At 33.3% G+C, this 22,133-nt stretch overlaps 2 protein-coding genes across 3 annotated transcripts in view; both read left to right on the top strand.

The window, feature by feature from the left end:
• Nucleotides 1-12,230, top strand: part of CD9_1 (cd9 antigen) — a 48,064-nt gene extending 35,834 nt beyond the window's left edge. For both annotated transcript variants that reach the window (XM_051216009.1, XM_035729829.2), the window contains exons 7-8: nt 8,165-8,248; nt 10,745-12,230. Coding sequence is in view for 1 of the 2 variants with exons in the window: in XM_035729829.2 (XP_035585314.2) it covers nt 8,165-8,248; nt 10,745-10,801 (141 nt within the window). In the remaining variant the exon portion in view is untranslated. The remainder of the gene's footprint in view (nt 1-8,164; nt 8,249-10,744) is intronic.
• An 8,708-nt stretch (nt 12,231-20,938) lies between these two features.
• On the top strand, nt 20,939-22,133 carry MS3_00000437 (uncharacterized protein). Its single transcript, XM_051208204.1, has 3 exons — nt 20,939-21,019; nt 21,058-21,133; nt 21,183-22,133. Exon 3 carries the CDS (start codon nt 21,701-21,703, stop codon nt 22,037-22,039), a length of 339 nt encoding a protein of 112 aa, XP_051066557.1. The 5' UTR covers nt 20,939-21,019; nt 21,058-21,133; nt 21,183-21,700; the 3' UTR covers nt 22,040-22,133.

The following is a 22,133-nucleotide window of genomic DNA, read 5'->3' on the forward strand; positions in this document are numbered from 1 at the left end:
TGAACAACAAAACAGACTTAGAGGTCTGTTTGAATATCTGTTCTGTAAACGACAAGTCTTGGGAGTACTTAAGTCTACTACTATATGTAACCTAGATAACACTTCTCCATTTATGGTAATGTCTAGGTTGAGTGATGTATCACCAAAATATATCCATCCACATTTAGCCGTATTAAGCTCCAGTCGCCATTTTAAGCACCACTGTGCTACTTTGTTAAGCTCCATGCTGATGCAATTTTGCATATTTTTCAGCTCATATGGAGAAAATGAATATACTACTTTTAAGTGACTATGTACATATAACAACAAACATGCCCCCTTCAAACGCACTGATACGTCCGAGGGTGGAAAGAGTTTGCTTTCCCCCTCAACATGCTCTCACATGACCATGCGTATATAGCCACTGTAAGGGAAGTCCTACCCACTGCCTTCTCGTGGTGGGGGTTTTGTTTACGAAATTGAGAGGACGAGAATCGAATATCTGGCGCTTTATCCTGTTCGATGGGTATGGAGGATCCACCTAGGGGAGTTGGAAAATCCTGATTCCAAACTAATAGTGCACATAGGTTTCAGGATTCTGAGGGAACAAATGACGTATGAACTTATTGTTGGTCATCGACTACCATGGGACTGCATCTCCTAAAGTTGATCCACCGCTAGTGGATTAGACCTCTAGGCAAAAGGTTTGGGGTGTGGCCTCCTAAGGAAACAGCCTGCTTCTGTTCGGGCACCCAGGTAGTATTCCAGCCCTCACATAAATCGAATGATTTATGTGGCACATATATATTTGATGCCTTCTTATACCAATGTTTATGTGCTTAAATAAAATAGCAACAAACATGACCTTGGATTGAAAACAAGAGTGAAAATAACCGATCAGATTACAACAGAGACCAATGAAAGAAAATATGGATTTAAAGAATGTTATCGTTATTATCTGTACAAGAAAAAATTAAAGTTTATTGACAAAATTCTCCGTCTTCGTATCATTGTTCAATACAGAATACTACATTTTGTATAAGATTCTTAAGAAGGTTATACATTCATTGACATAATCCTCAGAAGCGTTGAAGCTACCTAATATTTGTGAGGGAAATTCGAAGAAAAATTATAAAACTCTGGATTTTTGTTCTTGTTGTATGAATCAATATGTATATTTTTAACATTTACTGATTAAACAATCAGTTTTATGTTATTTCCACATAGCCTACACTGTAAGTTCTCTTCCAAACAAAAATTATTATCATACTTTCTGTCTAGTTAATTGACCGATTAATATATAACTCAGCCACATGTCAAACTTCTGTACTAATATTCTAACTAGCGTGTTGGAAATATGTGAATTTTGTATGGGGCTTTTGATTGTTGTGAGTACAATATCGGACTAAGAGGGCTCAGCATTATTGGTGTAGGTAGAAAGTATAATAATAATACCTTTTGAGAATGTGAAATAATCTCAAACGGTGAATTTCAGTGTGAATCGATTAAGATTTATCTATCAGTTGTTTGTCTGAGTAACCATAACTCATCACAAAAAGGTACCAGAGAACTTACTGACAAAGTCAGCCTTCAGACTTCTCACTTGGTAGCCTTAGTCAAAAAGTAGTAACAGATCTCGTTTTACTTTGAATAATTAAACCAGTAACCAAAATATTAAGTTAAAATAAAGGTGGATGACCTTCACTGATAAAAAAAAATAGGCCAACTTGTTATGTAAATTGAGTAGGATGAAAGAAAATCAATGTCTGTTGTTAGGTCACATGATGATGGAAAAATATCCAATCATGTCAACTATTTTTCTAACGCATTAGAGTAACGAATTGAGGATAAAACAAAGATTGATTAGAAATCGTAAATCAAATACGTAATGATGAACTCGATTTTAAAGCAAAGTTTTGTATAAGAGCTAATGATGTAGCATGTCTGTGACTATCGAAGTAGATGAGTCGAGCCTCGAACTTGTGGCAAATAGCTCAACCATTGAGCTAAAACTTCTCATTAAGCGTAATAGTCTAGTTGAAAAATGGCTGGCATTAGCATCCATCTCGAGGAAGGATTTTTATTCTTATAAAACTTCTGCGTTGAATATTTTTTATACAAATTTTATTTCGAATAGCTTCAGTGTGGAAAAGTTGTACTATCTATTTAGAGTAGCTAAATTTGTTCGGACAGTCTTAAAACAAAGTGTCTAGAACATTTTTTTCGTAATAATTGTAATAATGGACAGTGCGTTTGACTGATTTATGTGGATTCTATGAACAAAGTTACACAAATAATGATTAGTCTTTGTTCAAAAATTGTATCATAATATTGAAGATAGCTTTCGTCATAGATTAGAATCTGCCAGAGGACCATTGGAGATTAGAGTACAATAAATGGATCTTTTGTTGTAGTTCGTGGCTTCCAAGCAGTATATATATAAGTATACATCAGACTAGTTGAAATGTTTGCCGACTACTCGTTCAAATTTGTCCAGTGCTTTGTTTCATAATTTAATAAAGATCACACCATATAACTTTGAAATTATGGTTCTCAACAGAGATAGTCAATTGTCTTCCGAATATTTGTTAACTAAGACAAAAAATTATTGTGTACAGTAGAGTTTGTAACTTACTAACTGTTCACTTAAGATAAAATTTGTAATTAGATAAAATTAATATTAAAACCTGATCAGACTATCACACAGAATATATAAACTGTTCTGGAATGTTCTTCATCAAGGAGGGAACAGTGAGAAAAAATTGGTGTTAACCGTTATATCATATATATTTTTATGTGACCGTTTTTGATGAAATTGGATTCTTTGAGCTAACCTTTCTGAGCTATAAATCTCTCTCGCCATTTTGACGTGATAGTTTGCTGACTGTAAAACTTATTTAGTTGCATAGACAACCGTTAAACATATAATGGTAGAATAATACCATGTATTTATCGATTTGTTTCGAGTTATCCTATATAACTGTTGGGATATTCAGAAAAATATCCCAATAATTATCCTGTTAAGTCTAATGGTGTCCTTGGACTTTAAATGAACATTTCCTACTGGTCAGTGTTTATTTCACTTGTCAAATATTGTACAAATGTTGTTTTCTATTTTATGGTACGATGTGGTCTATTTGATTGGCATATAAACAGAGTATGTCTGAAATGTAATGATTCATATCTCAGAGGCTGAGACTTACGTTCTGGACTAACTGGCTGGGCTAGATAGGGAAGCAGGGCCAATCAGGACTCTAGGTCGTCCTTACGTGTTTACGCGTCATTGGTTCGATCGGTAGGTCGCTGACTCTAATATGCAGTCCACAAAACACAACAATAACATTGGCATACTAAAATGTATGATAACTATACTTCAATCATCGTTTATAATGAATGCCAAGCAACCAATAAAGGAGAAATAAAGGCAAACAGGAAGGAAATAAAAGGGATACTTCGTTAGAAAATAAAAAGGAAATGATGGAGAAATGCACCAGGAAGTTTCCTTATTCGCCTGTAATAAGGAAATGGTGTGAAATTTCCTTTTTTTCTAGCTCTGTTTGAAATGCCACTGAATTGTCTACTTTTCTCCCAAATTCAGGCCGGATTGTCTACTTTTCGTCATATAGCTGTTAATCACCGCATTATATAGAAGTGGCTGGTTAGTGATTCTGTAATGGAATTTGTTCTTGCGAAGTGTGGCCGCTAACATTACGTTATACCTGTCTGCTTTATCCAAGAATGACAGTTGTTCTTATAGGGGCCCCCAGCGGGTACATAAGATACCTTACATTATATCTTATTTGAGGAAATCTTTGGACAGTAGTAAAGTTGGAGGCTTTTAGTTTCTTTGCTTCTAAGTTTTTACCACTCTTGTTGGTCTTCTTCAAGTCACATACTTCTTGGATTCTATTTAATACATATGAGTGCCTGCAAACTATATAATTATGTACTACAATTTATATACGTTTCTAGCATTTTTATAGCCTGGAAAATTTTAGTCAATTAAATCTTTATCACAACCAGTATCATTAAGACCATGATCCTATCAACCGTTGGAAACACTGGACGATTGTTTCGTCCCAGTGTAGGACTCTTCATCAGTGCGCATCTACGACCCCGCACATGGGACTTGAACAAAGAACCTTCGGTACTTGAGGAGCTAATAACCGTACTATCAATAAATGTATACATGGTGTCCCTATAAACATTTACAATTACTTGTGATGCCCTAAACCAACAACACAATAGTTGTTCCCTAGTTTCTGTGTTTCAATGATTATTCAGCTAAAACCACTATAGGATAAAGATTACGTTAGTTTACATCACGGACTGACGTTAGTTAGGCAATTGTTGGAAACCATGAAACACTGGACAACTATTTCATCTTAATGTGGGACTCAGGATTTCACATTTACAGCCCAACCAGCGATCAAACACAGGACTTCCAAGAGTTTGACCTCTTAACCACTGAGGGAGAATCTAATGGTTAATATGTCTAACGTCTTACACGATATCATTGCAAGACCTGAAGGTTATGTGTTCGATCCCAGTCGAAGTTGTAGAAGCTCACTCATGAGGCGCCCAATATTGAGATAAAACAGCTGTCCAGTGCTTTCTAGTTTTTACTGATTATATAACTAACATCTATCTGTAATGTAAATCATAACATTTGATAACTTCCACAAACCTCTATGCTAACTACTTTAAAATTGTCAAAACGTTATCATGTTCATTAATGATCAGAACTTCCTATATTAGAATTGATCATGATATATAATATGGAGATTTGTTGGATTATTCACAACCAAGAAAGTGATTTATACAATCTATATGGTTCTATGGTAAAACCACTGAATTTTCTAGAAAATCTTTTAAAAGAAAAGTTTCTAATTTATCCAAACCTTACTTTATCTAAATAAATATTTTTTTTCTTATTCGATAGTCAACGCTGTTAATTTCATTGTTTAGTCAATTCATCATTTACATTTCTTATTCATCTAAAGTACTCGGGTCATTAATGTTTTACTTCGATAGAAAATATATAATAGAAAAAGGAATTAACATATTCTAAGTTAAAAATAAATCTGCATAAATTTATTTTTCTGATATTTGATATCCAATACATTCTCTAAGTTATAAAGTACACCTTAAAAGAATCAATATTTATGTAGGTCTAGTGTCCTATTAATAATCTATCTGTCTGATGATAATAATACACAATGTATTCTAATATATGTGCATGTTTTTCTTCATTGTTCTATGCTAACTTCTGTATTAGTTATTCAATGTTAACAAAGAACATTGAATTTTGTTAAAATCCTAAACTGATTTTTGTTTTAAACAATCAATAAACATGTATCTTTTAAGGTGTAGAAGAAATGGTTAACCAATAGATTTTTACTTTATGGTAAGCAACTATGTTGTCTTTGTTTTGAAAATTGTGCAAAGCAAGAATAATTATTATTATAAGACAATGGTATAAATTAGTCCCAAATTCATATGATTTAAGTCTTTCACATGTTATATAATTCAGTTTATGAATGAAATGTACAAATATAATTTTCACAGGTTGAAATCATGAGTCAATTGAAGCTAGACCACCATGGAAAACCTGGAAGCACTGGACGGCCGTTTCGTCCTAGTATGGGACCCCTCAGCAGTGTGCATCCACGATCCCGCCTCACGAGGTTCGAACTTCTAGCTTCAATTGACTCATGATTTCAACCTGTGAAATTTCCAAAAATCTCCACAAAACCCATTCTGAAAATATAATTTTGTATGAAATATACACAAGGATAATTCAATTTACTGTGATGATGTAAGAAATGGATAACTGTGAAAGATTGTGATGCCATCAAATGATTCTAAAGTTATCATTCTGTTGTTGATGTAATAATTATCTACAAAAAATTTATCAAAAAGAGAGACCAACCAAGAAAATTTAAAACATGAACAGTAATCACTTTGTATATTCTTAATGAGTGATGTATCAAACAGTTGATTTATGGAGCTTTGTAACGAACATACAGATTTGATAGGAACACTCGAGCGATTCAATACAGTTCACCCGCCCATAAAATTGACATGTGAGAAGAAAAATGAGGGTAGAATAGCCTTTCTAGATGTTCTACTTACAAGAAGAAAAGACGGGTCACTAAGAAGAAACATAAATAAGAAAACCACTTGAACGGGCCAATATACAAACTTTCTTAGTTGCGTTCCTCTGCAATACAAAAGAAACCTTATTAAGACACTGCATCATAGAATCAAGACTATATGCTCTCTAGATATGGTCGAAGATGAAACAAGGACATTATACACGACCCTGAAAGAAAATGGATATCCTGAGAAATTTATAAATAAAAACATAGCCAATAAAAGAGAACATAGAGAACGCCTAACTGCAAATAAAAAGCCTATGTATATACGCTTACAATTTAGAGGAGATGCGCCTAGTGAGATGCTAAGATTGAAGTTAAGTAGATCAATCCAAAGAACCTTCAATGCAGGTAAACTACAATTAATGTTTTCGACACGTCTAAAGATCACTTCGAGGTTGAAAGATAAATTGCCTAGACTAGCCACCTCTTTCTGTATCTATCGATTCAACTGCTCCCGTGGAGCAAGTTGTATTGGCAGATGTTCTAGGAATTTATATATTCGGACTCGTGAGCATCCCCAAGTGTGGTTAAGCAAAGGCGTAGTTAAAAGGGTTAACAGCTCCATTTTAGACCATTTAATCCAGACGGGATATACAGCCAACATGTAGCAATCTTTCGCAATAATATATCGTGTTAACAGGAGTCTACCTAATTCCGTCAGACTGAGCATCCTGCAGACGGCTGGAGCAATTGCTATTTGGATGAAAAAGCCAGAGCTTTGCATCCAAAAGAAATATGTTCAGCCACTTCTTTCATAATATGGTGACGTGATTTGATTAATGTTCATTTTTATGTCCCAAACTTATTATTATTATTATTACACTTGATAACCTTTTTGAGGAATTTATTCAGCATCCACCCCTATCTACTATATCCGACCTAATTCACATTATTCCAACTTCTGATTTTATTTCATTATTCTCTCTCTCTCTCTCTCACCCCATGTTGACCATATTTATTCTGATCATTTATCTCACAATTTCATTTCGCTTATAAAATGACTGAAGTTAACACTTTATATTAGTCAGCCCCAACAATAACAATTTGATTTGATTTGATATAACAAACAACAATTCTTGATTCACATATTACAATTTCCAAATGATGTACTCTGCCTTAAATCTGACCAATTTTATGGATTATTAATTTGGATTTATAATTGTAGAACCTGATGAGAAATTATTGAAAAGAATATTCTTCGTTCAGATACTTTCTTTTTTAATTGTTAGCGATTATCATATTTTATGTTACGACAGCCACCGAAAGCTAGAAGGCATCGGACGACTGCTCCGTCTTACCATGGGACTCCTCATCAGTACGAACGGACGAAACTTGAGTATCCTGACTTCTTTGCCTCAGCAGGGCCGTCATTGTACACTAAGGACAAAACAGCTATACAGTCAGTCCTTCCTGGTTTTCGATGGTTGCATAATTAAGATCGATTTGTGATTTAGGCTTTTTTAACTCGTCAATTATTGTCATATCTTGTAACAGCTAAAACAAAAGTCACTTATAACCACAAACGGGTTACTTGTTTTAGCAGAAAAAATATCTTAGTTACGTACCTACTAGTGATTTACCCAGTTTTTTTCTATCACAGTCCAATATTTAACTAATCAAATCACATGAATTATGAGTCTAAAAGAGATACTTGTACCACTTTATCTAGAAGTGCTTTTTGTTTTTCTTCAGATGTTTTTGGTATAGTGGACAGTTTTATGACCCATCGATCATGTGAGGAACTTCAGTACCAGGTTTTAATGGCTTTTTTGTCAGTTTTGTACAATACATTATATATTTGCTGAGTCATTAAAGAGTCTCTGTCATAGAACAAAATATCTAACCATTAATGAAAATATAATTTTTTACATTTTTAGGTTAAGATAAGAGAATAATACCGAAAACTAGTCATTCCATCCACTGCATAATAAAATTATTTTTATATGTTCAGTGAAATTACATTTTTACTTCAAATTTTCGTTAAATTCAATAACTTCATTACTTATCGATTTATGTACTGATAGGGTTGTCACGAAGTACTCGTGGAGGCATGCAGATCTAATTTATCTGTAATATGTGGAATCGGGATTAGTTTCGCTTTGATTCTTGTAAGTTGATTTTTCATTTAACCATTTTATTATCTTATTGATAAATTTATGTTATAATTTGTATTTAATCGCCCAATTCATATTAAAGCGTGCTGCTGTGATTTAATTGAACACCATGTTGGTGATTTTAATCACATACTGTGATTTTGGGAATTACTTTTCTTCTTCTGAAACTTGTATTTACTAGTTTCGATCTAGTAAGTAACTCTTATATATATCGATAAAAAAATTAGAGGTTTAACCAACTAAGCAGCCAAAAGTGTCCAGAATATTTACTTTGTTTTTTCAAAGGAAGATTAACAACAACTAAGTGGAAAATAACACTAAATTGACTTAGAAGGATTTTTGATCTTTTCAGATTCAAATACATGAATAAAACTAATCACAATCATACCGACAGTTACATATAGAATATGGAACAATTGTGGTATAGATTTCATGCATATTTAAACATAGCAACAGACTTTCGTGCATAACTTAGTTCTAATCTGTCTAAAGATACGTTCTCCAAGTACCTTTGTAGAGGTGGTAATGGCTTAGCTTCGTTAATCAGTCACATTAATAACCGTTATTGTATAGATCCCAACGCTGCTTGAATTCATAAGGCAATAAAAAGCGGCGAATACAGTTTATTAGCAGATAACACAGATAACAAAGTTACAAGCAACATCGAGCGAATTGGAGCAAAGAGGTAATATGTGTGAGTGAGCGAATACAGAGGCAAATTTATAGTCAAATCGAATCAAGGCACAGCGAGGCAAGGCAAAGGCCATTAATAGGATTCGAGAACATATATACATGGGAAAGAGAATGACTCATCGTGCAATATTTAAACGATCAACATTTTAAACTAGAGAGAGATATGTGGATACGCTGTCACATATGATCAAGTGTATACGTTTATGCAGGCAAGATAGTGATCATAATTACAAAGAAATAGACGCATTGTCACTGTTCGAATAACATTATTTAATAAGTTAATGAAAGGGCTTGACAAAATTTAACCAGTAGAACCTGACAATATACCAGCTGAAGTATTGAAGACAGACAGAACTAACTGAAAGTATGCTTCACTTTCTCTTCAGGAAGATTTGGGGGAAGGGACAAGTGCTGACAGACTGGAAAGAAGGATACCTCATCCAGATATAAAGAAAGGAAATCTGAACAAGTGTTAGACCTAAAAGTCGTTACACTACTATAGGTACCAGGAGAGGTTTTTAACAGTGTTCCTGAACCGGATGAAATACTGAGTAGACACCCAACTTAGAGATCAACAGACCAGATTCCATAAGGATTGGTCATGCATAGACCAAATCGCGACACTACGGATCATTGTTGAACGACCAATTGAATGGAACTCGTCACTATACATCAACTTCCTTGATTATGAGAAAGCATTTAACGCTATGGATAGGAGAACATTATGGAACCTTCTACGACACTATGGAGTGAGTAGCTGAGAAGGTCGTCAAGATCATCCGGAATTCATACGAGGAACCACAGTGCGAAATGGTGCATAAAAGACTGCTGACAGACTCATTCCAAGCAAGGGTTGGAGTCAGGTAAGGCTGTTTACTCTCTTCCTTTCTCTTTCTTCTGGTGGTTGACTGGATTATGAAGACCTTCAAATCTCAGGGGGAAGCATGGAATATAATGGACAGCTTTGATGAAACTAGACGACCTGGACTTGGCTGTTGACCTAGGTCTTCTATATCATACATAGCATCAAATACAGATGAAGACAGCCAGTATAGTAAAAGCATCTACAGCAGTAGGTCTCAACATACGCGAGGAAAAACCAAGACTCAAATACAACACAGGTGGCATCAACCAAATCACACTTGGTGGAGAAGCTCTGGAAAAGGTGTAAACTTCCACGTACCTGGACAGCATCATCAATGAACTAGGAGTATCTAATGCAGATATGGAACTCAAAACAACTGTCAACCAATATGAAAGTGAGAATCTTCAATACGAACATAAAGACAGTTCTACTATACGAAGCTGAAACGTGGAGAAATACCATATCCATCAACAAAAACGTACATTTATAGACAATTGTCTACGTAAGTTACTGAATTTTCGTTAAGCGGATACCATCAGCAACAGCCTACTGTGGGAGAAAACAAGCTTTCAGCTGAAGGGGGAATCAGGAAAAGACGTTGGAAATAGATAGGACATATATTACGGAAATCATCAAATTGTATCACGATGTAATCGCTAACTTGGAATCCTGAAGCGAAACCGAAAAGGAGAAGACCAAGCGACATGTTGCATCGGTAATTGGAATCAGACATCAAAAGAATGAATAGCAAATGAAAAAGATTATCTGCGGTAGAGTTCGATGGAGAACGCTGGTGGGCAGCCTATGCTCCTCCACGAACTGTAACAGGTATAAGTAAATCTATTTAGTTTAAAGGATAATGAGTTTAGGTATACTTTTTAACTAATATTAGCTCATATGTCTTTTTCCTCTCTTTTAAAACCAAATTATAGATATCTGGGATGGTGTTCTCTATGATGTTGTGTTGTGCTATTCGTGAACTCAGTTGAGCCATCATCATAAGATGGAAAGTCGAAGAGACAAGTGACAGCTTTGTTATGATCACTAGATATATGTTAATTTAACTATATACAGATTTATATTCACCAGATCATAGCTATTACTATCAATATGGATGTTTTATTGCTGTTTTTCAAGGTAAAAAAAACAAGATACTGACAAAAGAATTGGGTTCATTACCTTCAAACTATTCATTTAGATTTTTTTATTTGTATCTTATTGCTTTTATCATTGTCCTATAAAAAGAGCTTTAGCTATATTTATCTGTTTATCGAACGTGATGTCTGTTAATCAATTGCAATGCTATGTCTATTTATATATCCACCATATATCTATGTTTATTTATCTGTTTCTATCTATTCATCAACCCTGAATAATTATTGCATTTTAATTTATATTTTCGGTTGGAATGTGCATTCTTTTGTGATTGAATATTATAGTACTTCTTATCATATACCAAATGTATATTAACAGGTTCAATAACATTTCTGTGAATCAATTCTAAGTAAATCGTGTTTGATGCTGGGAACTTCATGTAAACGAAAATCCAGCTGTTAGTATGTCATTAATTATTATATGACTGTGAAATAAGATATTTTAGAACATTCTTAGACTTTTTCACTTAAGCAGGATTTAACCATACTATACTGTTCAATGAATCACTGTCTAGAAAGTGAATTTAACGAAAACTGAAAAAATAGTGATATGAATATTTCATCTAATAAGTAACACTATAAAATAAGCTATGAAGCATGGGATTTAAACCAAACACCCTCTAATAGCACCATTCAGTGTAAATATTGAAACGTAAGGTTCTCCTTGTTCTTGTTCGAAATATATTCGATACGTTAAAGAACCGTTTTATTTTTCATTTACTAAAAGTGAGCTCTAGAATAGGTCAATATTTTATTGAGATATTGAATGATGAATACTCTTTACGTCTAAGTGATCACAGAGTAGTGACCACCAGTGTCATGTTTGCCTGACTCTAGTGCTAATCAAATCCTATCTATCAAGTTGCACTACGGTCATTGGTCTAAGTAACTCAGCATTGCGCGTACTGTGGCTGAGTTCGATTCCCACAAGAAGCATCATTTCATACAGGATTACAGGTACGTTTGATTGGAAAATCTTAACTAGCACGAAACTAAGGTCTAGGGTTCTCTTCCAACTACATTCAACAACCATCTATTAGACAAACGATCTTGTAGTATACCGAGAAATAGACTGAATCATACTGAGAAGGATGAGTTTTTGCTCCAACATCTTCATCTTAAGATAGAGGAACTCATTTTAAACCTAATACAGTTTATGTCAAGACAGTGTACTCACCAAAGCTCCAACACTGTTTTGCCAGAGATTCTTACTTAGATCTATCAATCGGCTTAATAGCTGATTTCAAGGTTATCTTTAGCTCCGTTCACAATTACTGATTTAGTTTATTTAGATAATTAACTTAAATATAATACATAGATCTCTTTTGAACCTGATGAGAGTTGATTGAACAAAAAATAATATCGATTGTTCAGGTATCAGAAATTATGTTTTCTATGTGAATGAAAATTATTATGAATATAATTGTGAACGTTTTCATCCACTTATAAAATTCAGTCTACAGAATAGTTTTACTTAGTTTAGAGAGTATCATGAAATGAGTGTGTCCATTTCGTAATCAAATTATTCAGTTAATAATTATATAGTTCTTTACCTTAATGAAGTGAGATTTCTTAGTTTTTCACTATAATTTAATCATCTTGTTTATTAAATTTCAAGTATTCACTTTTTAAATTCAATACGTAAAAGATAAAATTTTACCATTCACCTTCAAGATAAACTGTAATACCTGTTGAAAAGAAATACTTTAAAATAAATGATCATATATAAGTTTACTCAGGAAAAATGAATTGCTCATAGAAGTTAGTGAGACATATAATGCCAGTCAGAATGAAAAGTTTGGATCAATATCTAGGCTGAAGTTAAATGGCAATAATGTTATGGTTGGCGGTTGTTTATGTAAACATTTAGCTCCAGTCAATCTTGAATATACTTGTGCTGGTTCAACGAAAAAGGTGTAGAGTGATCTAAGATCATAGGAGGAATTTTTGATTTACTGTACAACAAAAATATCATGAGAATAAGCAATATGAATTAATGAATACCAATTGCAGTAAAAATATAGCTGTGTAATATGCCATTACATAGCTTTCTGTGATTATTAGAAGTATTTGAATTATTATACGAACCAGGAATCCCCAAGGTAACGTAATTTAAGTTAAGCAGAACTAGATTAGCACAAATGAACATATTGTATTTAGAATTCGAAATCAGGCAGTCATCAAGTACAAAAGAATCTTTAGTTCATACAAACACCTCATCTGCCACAGCTTAAATTAGAATCTAAGTTTCTGTAATCTATTGTACGTTTTCTACTTAGGTTCATTGTATGTCAGGCTGTATTGAATACAAACTCTGTTTGATCTAGAATATACTCATAAGTATTAGAATTAACAAATGAAGTTGGAACTGACTCATTTGGATCCTAGAATTGTATATGATCAACATGTCGTTTGTGTACTAAAATCACTGATATCTAGAATTTGAACCATAGATTTTCCAACACAATACTCCTCCACGAAATAATGTTGGATCTTCATATCCTCAGGTTATAAATGATGTTGCTCCATTTAAAACATATTTCTCACGTTGAATAGAGGGTTCATTAGAAGTGACTTCATGATAAGGCTAAACAACAGTTGATATGAAATCCCCCGAATTGTAATTAAAATCGGGCTCGTGCTTCGGATTAAACAAGTTTCCTACAAGAAACAAGTGCATTATGAGGACAAATAAGATTTGATATGGCATCATCAGGATTTGATTCTTCTGAAATATTTTCCTTAAATTTATTAAGAATTTCATTGGAGAATAATGGGATATTAGAAAAATCAGCATCTATCAAAACTGCATCAGATTTTCGATCATGATTTGATCCATTCAACATATTCTCCTCAGACGCATAAGAAATTTCATCAGACATATGTGAATCATTAGGAAAAACGATATCTGGTGCAATAACATAAGGATTCCGATAAGAAAGTGATTAACTAGAGGCTTTTGTCTCACAAGGATTCTGAATTTCATTCGGTTCTGGACTGCTATTTTACTCTACTGTTTTTCGAAATCATGGAATAAGATAAATGATCATTGGAAACACTCGATAGGATCGAAATTACGAAGTTCAGTATTAGTTGCAGCAAAATGAACAGTAGTATTACAGACTGACAGAATGTGGCTAATTTTTACCACATTTAAAGTATTTAGCATTACGAAATACACATGAATTACATGAGTGAATTTTGCTACAAAACAAACATTTACCAAACCTGTGCTCATTTTTTTGGCCTGCTTTGAAACTCCCCAATGAATTGTTATTTACATAACCTTGAGTACTCATTGAATTGGGATGACGTAGTAATGTAGTGGCATTTTTGATGTCCTGACGAATCATTTTATGGAATTTCCCTCCATCACTGCATTCGGAATTTGTACCCTTTATATGGTCTAGTAGTAATTCCTTGAGAGTTGGAGAGGAAGTTACTAGTTTATACTAGCAAATATTGCTGAATGTAATGAAGACTGGAGCCTGATGAAAAACCTAGGTATCTACTCGAATAAGAGTAAATTAACTGACCTATATGAATTAATTTCGTCAGTCATGACTACTTCATCTACAAGGTATGCTATATAAAATATAAAATTTATCTCACAATTACTCGACTAGTTCTTACGTTCCAGAGATCTACCTATGCATTTAAATAACCGAACTGTGTCATAAGAACACAGTTAAAATTATAATTTATTAGTAAATACTTGTAATAAAATTGACGCCGCTCCGTTGAACTTACATATTGGAAAGTCTGTTTTGTCTTTAGGCCACATTTTCGGTTTTTTACATTTCAACTTTTACTACTTGTTAGTAGCATATAGTGGTCACAACAAGTTTTTAGGCATGGATTGTTCACATGTGAACACTTGGAAATCTGTTTGTAAAGATAAAACATTTAATCATTAATTGTAAGTGGAACCAATAAAGTACTATTCATTTAATTTTAATTTTGTATACTAACCTTTGTTATCCTTGTCTCTAATATTTTTTTTCTGAGTGAATTTCTATATCTTGATAAATGTCTATGCATGCTTATTGAATTGTATCTTATTAGGAGGATTGACAACTTCTAAAATGATAGATAATATTTAAAGCTTAGGATAAGACTTTTTAGAGTGCATTGTCCTCTTATCTGGACAGTTTTAGAATATAGAATAGAACACCTCCAAAACTGATAGTTCCAAATTGTACGAAGATCTTTGAGAAAATGACAGAATCAAGCCGTGACCCGTGGAGCTAATCCGTGTCAGGAAGAGACAGGTATCTACCTCAGACAATGGAAGATGGTCTCTCGATTTCGTGGATTGGTTGAAGTTAGATATCAACACTGGTGGATCTCGGCTCAGTGGTTTAGAGGTTAAACGTTTGCGTGTGGGAACGAAGATCCTGGGTTAGAGTCCCGTGCGCAGTATCGTGAATGTGCACTATTGGGGAGTCCCATACTAGGACGAAACCGCCGTCCAGTACTTCGAAGTTTTCAGTGGTGATCCAGCACTCATCGATCCATGATCTCAATCAAAATCTTAACAATCTCCACAACCCGACACTGATAAATCGATTACGTTTATTTGGTGAGCAGTGACTTCTATAAGTTTTAATTATAAATCATAATCTATGGACCCAACTCGATCTGAGGGAAACTTATTTAGAATATATGTTCATGGGATCTAGGAGAAAAATAATTTTTTATGTATTATGGATAAAAGAATATGGCAGATCAAAAATGTAAATACTAAAAATAGTAGCAAAGTTATTGAATAATATTGCATGTAATTGATCAATGATACATAAATGTGAAGAATAAAATTACGGAAAAATGGTATTTTACAATTCAAACATTATCATCACTACTTCATGGCAGTTACCTTCTTGATTATCAAATATTCAGATCGAAGAATAGGAATGGAAAATAATATCTAATTGATTCAATATCTAGTAAGATTATTACAAACTCGTTGGAAATGATAAATTCCAAGTTTAAACTGACTAATTGTTCATTTTATCCACTGACTATAATAGGGCGCTTTTTATAGAGGAAAAGATTAAGGCTTATGACAAAGCTAAAAACTGGAAAACTACAAACAGAACAGTTGCGACAATCAGCAAAATATTTCTTTCTTCTCTGCACTTTGGATAAACTAGAGTGATCTCTCTGAATTTAGTGGATCCAGTATATTACGCAACTGAACAAAATGTCATCAATAAGAAATTTGTTTTAATATTGCGAATTTCATACCGATAATTCTTCATCACTAAGCACACACTAATATTCAAGCTTACTAACAGATTCACTGAAAATAAGTACAGTTTCAGAGTCCCAATCCACCATAAAGTTGGTTGAGTTACGTAGATGGCAGCTCTATCATCATAAAACAAGATCAATTAAGTAAACACTATTTTACAAACTTCTACATCATATCTGATAGCATCAAGTTTAATGGAAAGATTGAATCCACTGACCACAAGCAGCTTTTTGTGACTGTTTTGTTGTAAAAAAAAATACTGATTGTTTTACAGTTAATATATTTCAAAACCAAACACTCAGCCCGTGCCCTGTCTGTAAAGATGATGGTTGCTATGAATTTAGTAAACAGAGTTTAGGAACTATTCACAAAACCGAACGATAAATAAACTGAATTGAATATAGTTATGTCTACTTCGTTGTTGGATAATTATCCTAGGACCTTTGTAAGAAGAATAATTAAGAAAAAAGATCAGAGATAGAAGAGAAAAGAAAAACCAAGAGAATAGGTGAATACATTGATAATCCTATATTGCAAATGAACTTCAGAAGAAATCAGAGGGTAATTATGGCCATGGTTATTATGATTACTGATCCTTAATGACGAAAATTTATGGGTATGTTTGGAAACATTTAATAATAAATGATTAGTTAACTTGTTTGTATGCTCATGTGTTTAGGAACGAACATTTTCTTACCTGTAATAATTTGTTAGTTGGCTGTAAATTGTGCCATGTTGTAAACTGATTAGTGAAAATCAATGCAGCATAAAATGTTTCGATTGAACGTCAAACTTTTCATTTTTACATTTGAATTTTAATTTAAGAAAAAAAATTCTCTCAAACGGTTCCATTATAGTGTAACATAAAATTGTAACCTAAGAAAAGCCACATCAATTCTATTCGAGCGCCATATGATAGCACTAGCTGTTAATAGACATCGAGATAAAAGTGATATTAATTTCCTTCTTGTTCACTTAGAAATGAAACTTAATTTGTTCAGTTATGTAGACAGAAGTTGTCAGTTATCGTGGCAAGAGAAAGACTATATGTTATGTTCTAATGGCCTGTCAATTATCACGTGATAAAATCGCCAATTAGAATACCGACTTGTTGATCAGATCAATGAGGCATAAACCAATATGAACAGCCTAGAGTCAACTCTGAGTTCTTATTCGTTCACCGAGACAACAGCCTAACCTAATCGGTTCAGTCCAGAACACCAATATCAGCCTCCGCTATATGAATCATGTATTTGGTTTATACACAAGCCAATCAGACCTCATCATACCATAGAGTAGAAAATAATGATTGTACGAGATCAGACCAAAAAGTGGCTGTGATTGTGAGACAATATAACTAATAAATTGGGAATAACTTGAAAAAGGTAAATCGTATAGTAATTGTCAATAGGTCAAATAGAAGTTTATAAAAAGAGGAATATGAATAAACATATAATATAGTTACTTAATAGTTATGCAACAAGATTATATATAATGATAGTCCATCAATATATCCTAGCGGTTACTATTCAATTATTCTTCGTCCAGATATAACACTATACACGACATTAAAAGTTAGCTAGAAGAAATTGACAACTATTTCTCGGTCATGACATAGGTTTCTAATTACAATACTGATTATTGTACTAGATAGCTAATAAAATTTGTAGAGCACATGCTGAAAACTATTTTCCATTAAACTATTTCAATGAATTATCTTAACATTTCATTTGAGCTGATAATAATTACCATACGTGTTTAAACATTTGAATAAAACATTGTAGTAAGATCATGTAAACGGTATATTTAATCAATGTAGAATGTTTAATGAGTATAACATTGCTGAATGAATAGCAGTTCACACTGTTATAAATATTCTCCAATGTCATAGTCTGTTATGAAATAAATAGTTGTTGCTTAATTTCAAAATGTTGTCAAAACTAAGGTTGTTTTAAAAAATTAATTGTCCGGAAAGTAGCCCATACAAAAAGAATGTTTCATGTGATTACTTAAACGTGACCGAAAAGTGTTAAGATGAAATTAATTATAAAATGGTCAACGATTAAGGATTAAAAGCTGCTATAATAGTTAATGAATTCACAGTTCACTGACCTTTACCAGTAAATAATTATGATATAAAAGTCATCTGTTTATCTAATAATGGCAATGATCTTGGGTACAGTATAATGGAAGTTGTTAACTAGTTGGCAAACTGTTCCCTTATACGTAGATCTATATTTTACCTTACGGAATGTTGGTAGCGAATGTGTTGTAAATATTCAGTAACATAAAGTTAGTATCTTTATTTCTCAACATTTACATAAAAACATCTGGGCTACCTGTTCCTGCCATCTAGATATTCCTACAAGTTATCCATTTTGTACGTTTCTGAAAGGTGTACAACCTTTCGTTGTACAAGTTACAAAAGACCCAATCAGAGATATCGTAATTGCTGGCGATATGCAGCGAAAAGAATGTACATTATTTCAATGTCAATTTACTGGACTGCTAACATCTAAATGGCGATCACTCGATATTTATCGTCAGAGCCGACCGAGAAGTAAGAAACGGAAACTTGTTGAAATATTTTGTTCTGAGAATTCTATATTGTACCAAAAATATAATATTGAATAAAGCTAATAATAAATAAAATAAATAAATAAATCAGCTTTAAAATAATATTGATGATGATGCTTCTGAGATGTAAAATGTGCATTTTTTTGTTGTCATTTTTACTTTTAAATCTTAATGAGGTCAACTGTATGAAATGAAAAATATCTCTGTTCTTAACTTTAACGTGTTTTTGTTACCATAACATTCCTTGATTAACCAATTAATCAATTATTATACTTAAAAAGTTAAGTTTACAGTTACTATTATTACAGTGAGCAGTGTTTATTATAAAGTGCAAACGGTTAATGAACTACTAAAATGTACTGCTAACCACGTATTATTATTATTATTACTATTATTATTATTTCACAGGTTGAAATCATGAGTCAGTTGAAGCTAGACCACCATTGAAAACCTGGAAGCACTGGACGGCCGTTTCGTCCTAGTATGGGACTCCTCAGCAGTGCGCACCCACGACCTCGCACCCCGCGGGATCCGAACCCAGGACCTACTGGCTCCGCGCACGAGCACCTAACCATTAGACCACTGAGCCGGCGCCCAACGGTGTTAATGTCTAACTTCAACCAATCCACGAAGTTGCGCCATCGAACACCAATGTCTTCAGTGAGCTGATATCTCACAACAGAGGAGTCCCATACTAGGACGAAACGGCCGTCCAGTGCTTCCAGGTTTTCAATGGTGGTCTAGCTTCAACTGACTCATGATTTCAACCTGTGAAATTTACTAAAATCTCCACAAAACTCACTCTGATATTATTATTATATTCATCAGGACTTTGTTTGAGTTAAGTTCATTTTAAGCAATAGAAACACTGTTTATTGTAAAAGTACACTTATCTCATTACATAATTTTTTTTACCTTTAATAAAATGATGCAACATTAATGATAACTGAAAATTAATCTTATTGACATTTTAAGATCAAAAAAATATCTTGATCAATATTTACTTAATAGGATTATTTTATATAATTTAGAATTAACATTATCATATATAATAAGGTAACAGATCTTAAAAATGAATGCAAAAATAAATTAACCTGATTGTAAATAAGCAAAAGTTTGTAACAACAGAGCATGGATTATTCATTGCCTTGTTATTATTACATATATTTACGCATAAGATGTACAAGAAGCTAGACATTAACACCGACGGATGTCAACTCAGTGGTTTACAGGTTAGGCGTTCGTGCGTGAGACTGACAGGCCCTGGGTTCGGACCCCGCGAGCTGGTACGTGGATAAGCATTGCTGAGGAGTCCCATACTAGGATGAAACGACTGTCCAGTGCTTCCAAGTTTTCCATGGTGGTCTAGCTTTAATTGACTCATGAGTTCAACTATTAAATTACAAGAAAACTGTTTATTTCTACTAGGAGCTTTATGTTAAACTGATATAATTCACATGAAGCAAAAATCATGTCCAAGTGATACTAAGTAATAAGTGCAATTACGGATTGTACTAACTTCTTTACTTATGTAACTATATTCTCATTAATCTTAATAAGTACGATTCTGTCTCATTCAAACGACAGTTTGTACAATTTATTAAAATTGCGTTGCATTTTATACAGATCAGCAGTTTACTTATTTTAAAATTGTCATTAGTTCAATGTAAACGGTTTCTTGTAATGACTGAATTTCGCTTCATAATTTTTAAATTAAAACATAATACAGGAACAAGGAGCGTAGATGTTGAACTCTTTCTTGTTGAATACATAATAATTGTCTTGATTTTTTAATCATAGTGGTCTAGACACAAAGCAGTAATATTACTTTCCATGCTGTTCAACTGACATGAAAAATAATTCCAATTTCCTGATAGTACCATGTCGCAAAAAATTTACAAACGGAGAATAATTCATAGGTAGAATCTTCTTTTCTTATTGACTACATTCTTTTAAATTTATTATCATTATTCAGCATTTACACCATGATGATTTTTGTACTTTTCTAAATATCAAAAATACTTTCATTCCATCTTAAAAATATTTTCACACCGTTCTGTCCAATGAAATGAATAGTTTAAAAAGGAAGGTAGTAATTATTATTTTCCAATAAGTAATGTAAAATATAATAATTCTTTCAATATTTACCCTGTCTCCAAACCCTTAACGTTAATAATTTACCAAACACTAGCTGCGTAGTCTGCTAATTCTAACTAATTGTTGTAAGTGGATCAATTTTATGATATTGTTTCCCGAATAGTTTATCGACGTGGCTGAATCCTCAGGATGTCTTGCATATAAGGTGTTCTTACAAGCCAATAGTCCGAGGTAATAATGTATGTACAAATACAAGATGTGAAAAAATTACTAAAATCGTTTATTAAGTCATATTCAGCCAGGGATCGGACAAAAATTTCAAGAATTTCTTTCGAACACATAAACTAGGATATGAGTTCGGATCCCCGTAATTTCTGGCATATCCAAGATACTGCATCGAACCTCATTGAGAAATGACGAAGATATGCGATAGATCACTGAAAATGACTTGGTTTTATCTACTATATGACCAATATCAGTCAGGTGTGTCAAGAGATAGCTGGGTATTGTTTTCGTCTGGCCTTTTCATTTAATTCATCACTTATTTTGTAAGCAACAACAATTACTTTCAGTTGCTCCAACCGATTGGTTTATCTGAATATACGATGATCAGTCAGCTTTGTTAACAATGTTAAAAATAGCATAAACATTTATTTGTTCATTCATCCTCATTTTATTCATACAGTGACATGTTTGATTCATATTATCTAATAAATGATCAAATTTCACCAAATTCATAATCAGAAACGATATATGGTCAATGAATTTTTCTCTCATCAGATCTACATATAGAGATATACAACTGTATGTTGACAAAATTTCCTCTACTTATCATACCAGGTGGTTTGAACAAACCAGATCCCAAAGGAGGAAGAGATCTGGAAGAAGCTCTGGAAGTGGATAGAACACACATTGAAGAAAGCACCCGACTGCGCCACAAGGCAAGCCCTCATATGGAATCCTCAAGGCCAAAGGAAAAGAGGATCACCAAAGAACACATTACACCAAGAAATGAGAAAAATGATGACAAACATGCGAAGAATGAACAACAATCGGATAGAATTAATAATAAGGTCCAGGACGGAGTGGATTGGAGAATGATGGTCGGCGGCCTATGCTCCACTGGGAGTAACAGGCGTAAGTAATCATACCAGATGTCTCATAAGCACTATAACAAGTTCCACTTTCAGCATTTTTAACATGATTAGAAAGTTTATTTTAACATACAGTTAACCGGAG

This window comes from Schistosoma haematobium, chromosome 4 (genome assembly GCF_000699445.3).
Source record: "Schistosoma haematobium chromosome 4, whole genome shotgun sequence".
NCBI lineage: Eukaryota > Metazoa > Platyhelminthes > Trematoda > Strigeidida > Schistosomatidae > Schistosoma > Schistosoma haematobium.

Excerpts from the sequence above, each read along its gene's own strand:
- MS3_00000437 (XM_051208204.1), top strand. The coding sequence starts at position 21,701 with ATGTTGACAAAATTTCCTCTACTTATCATACCAGGTGGTTTGAACAAA.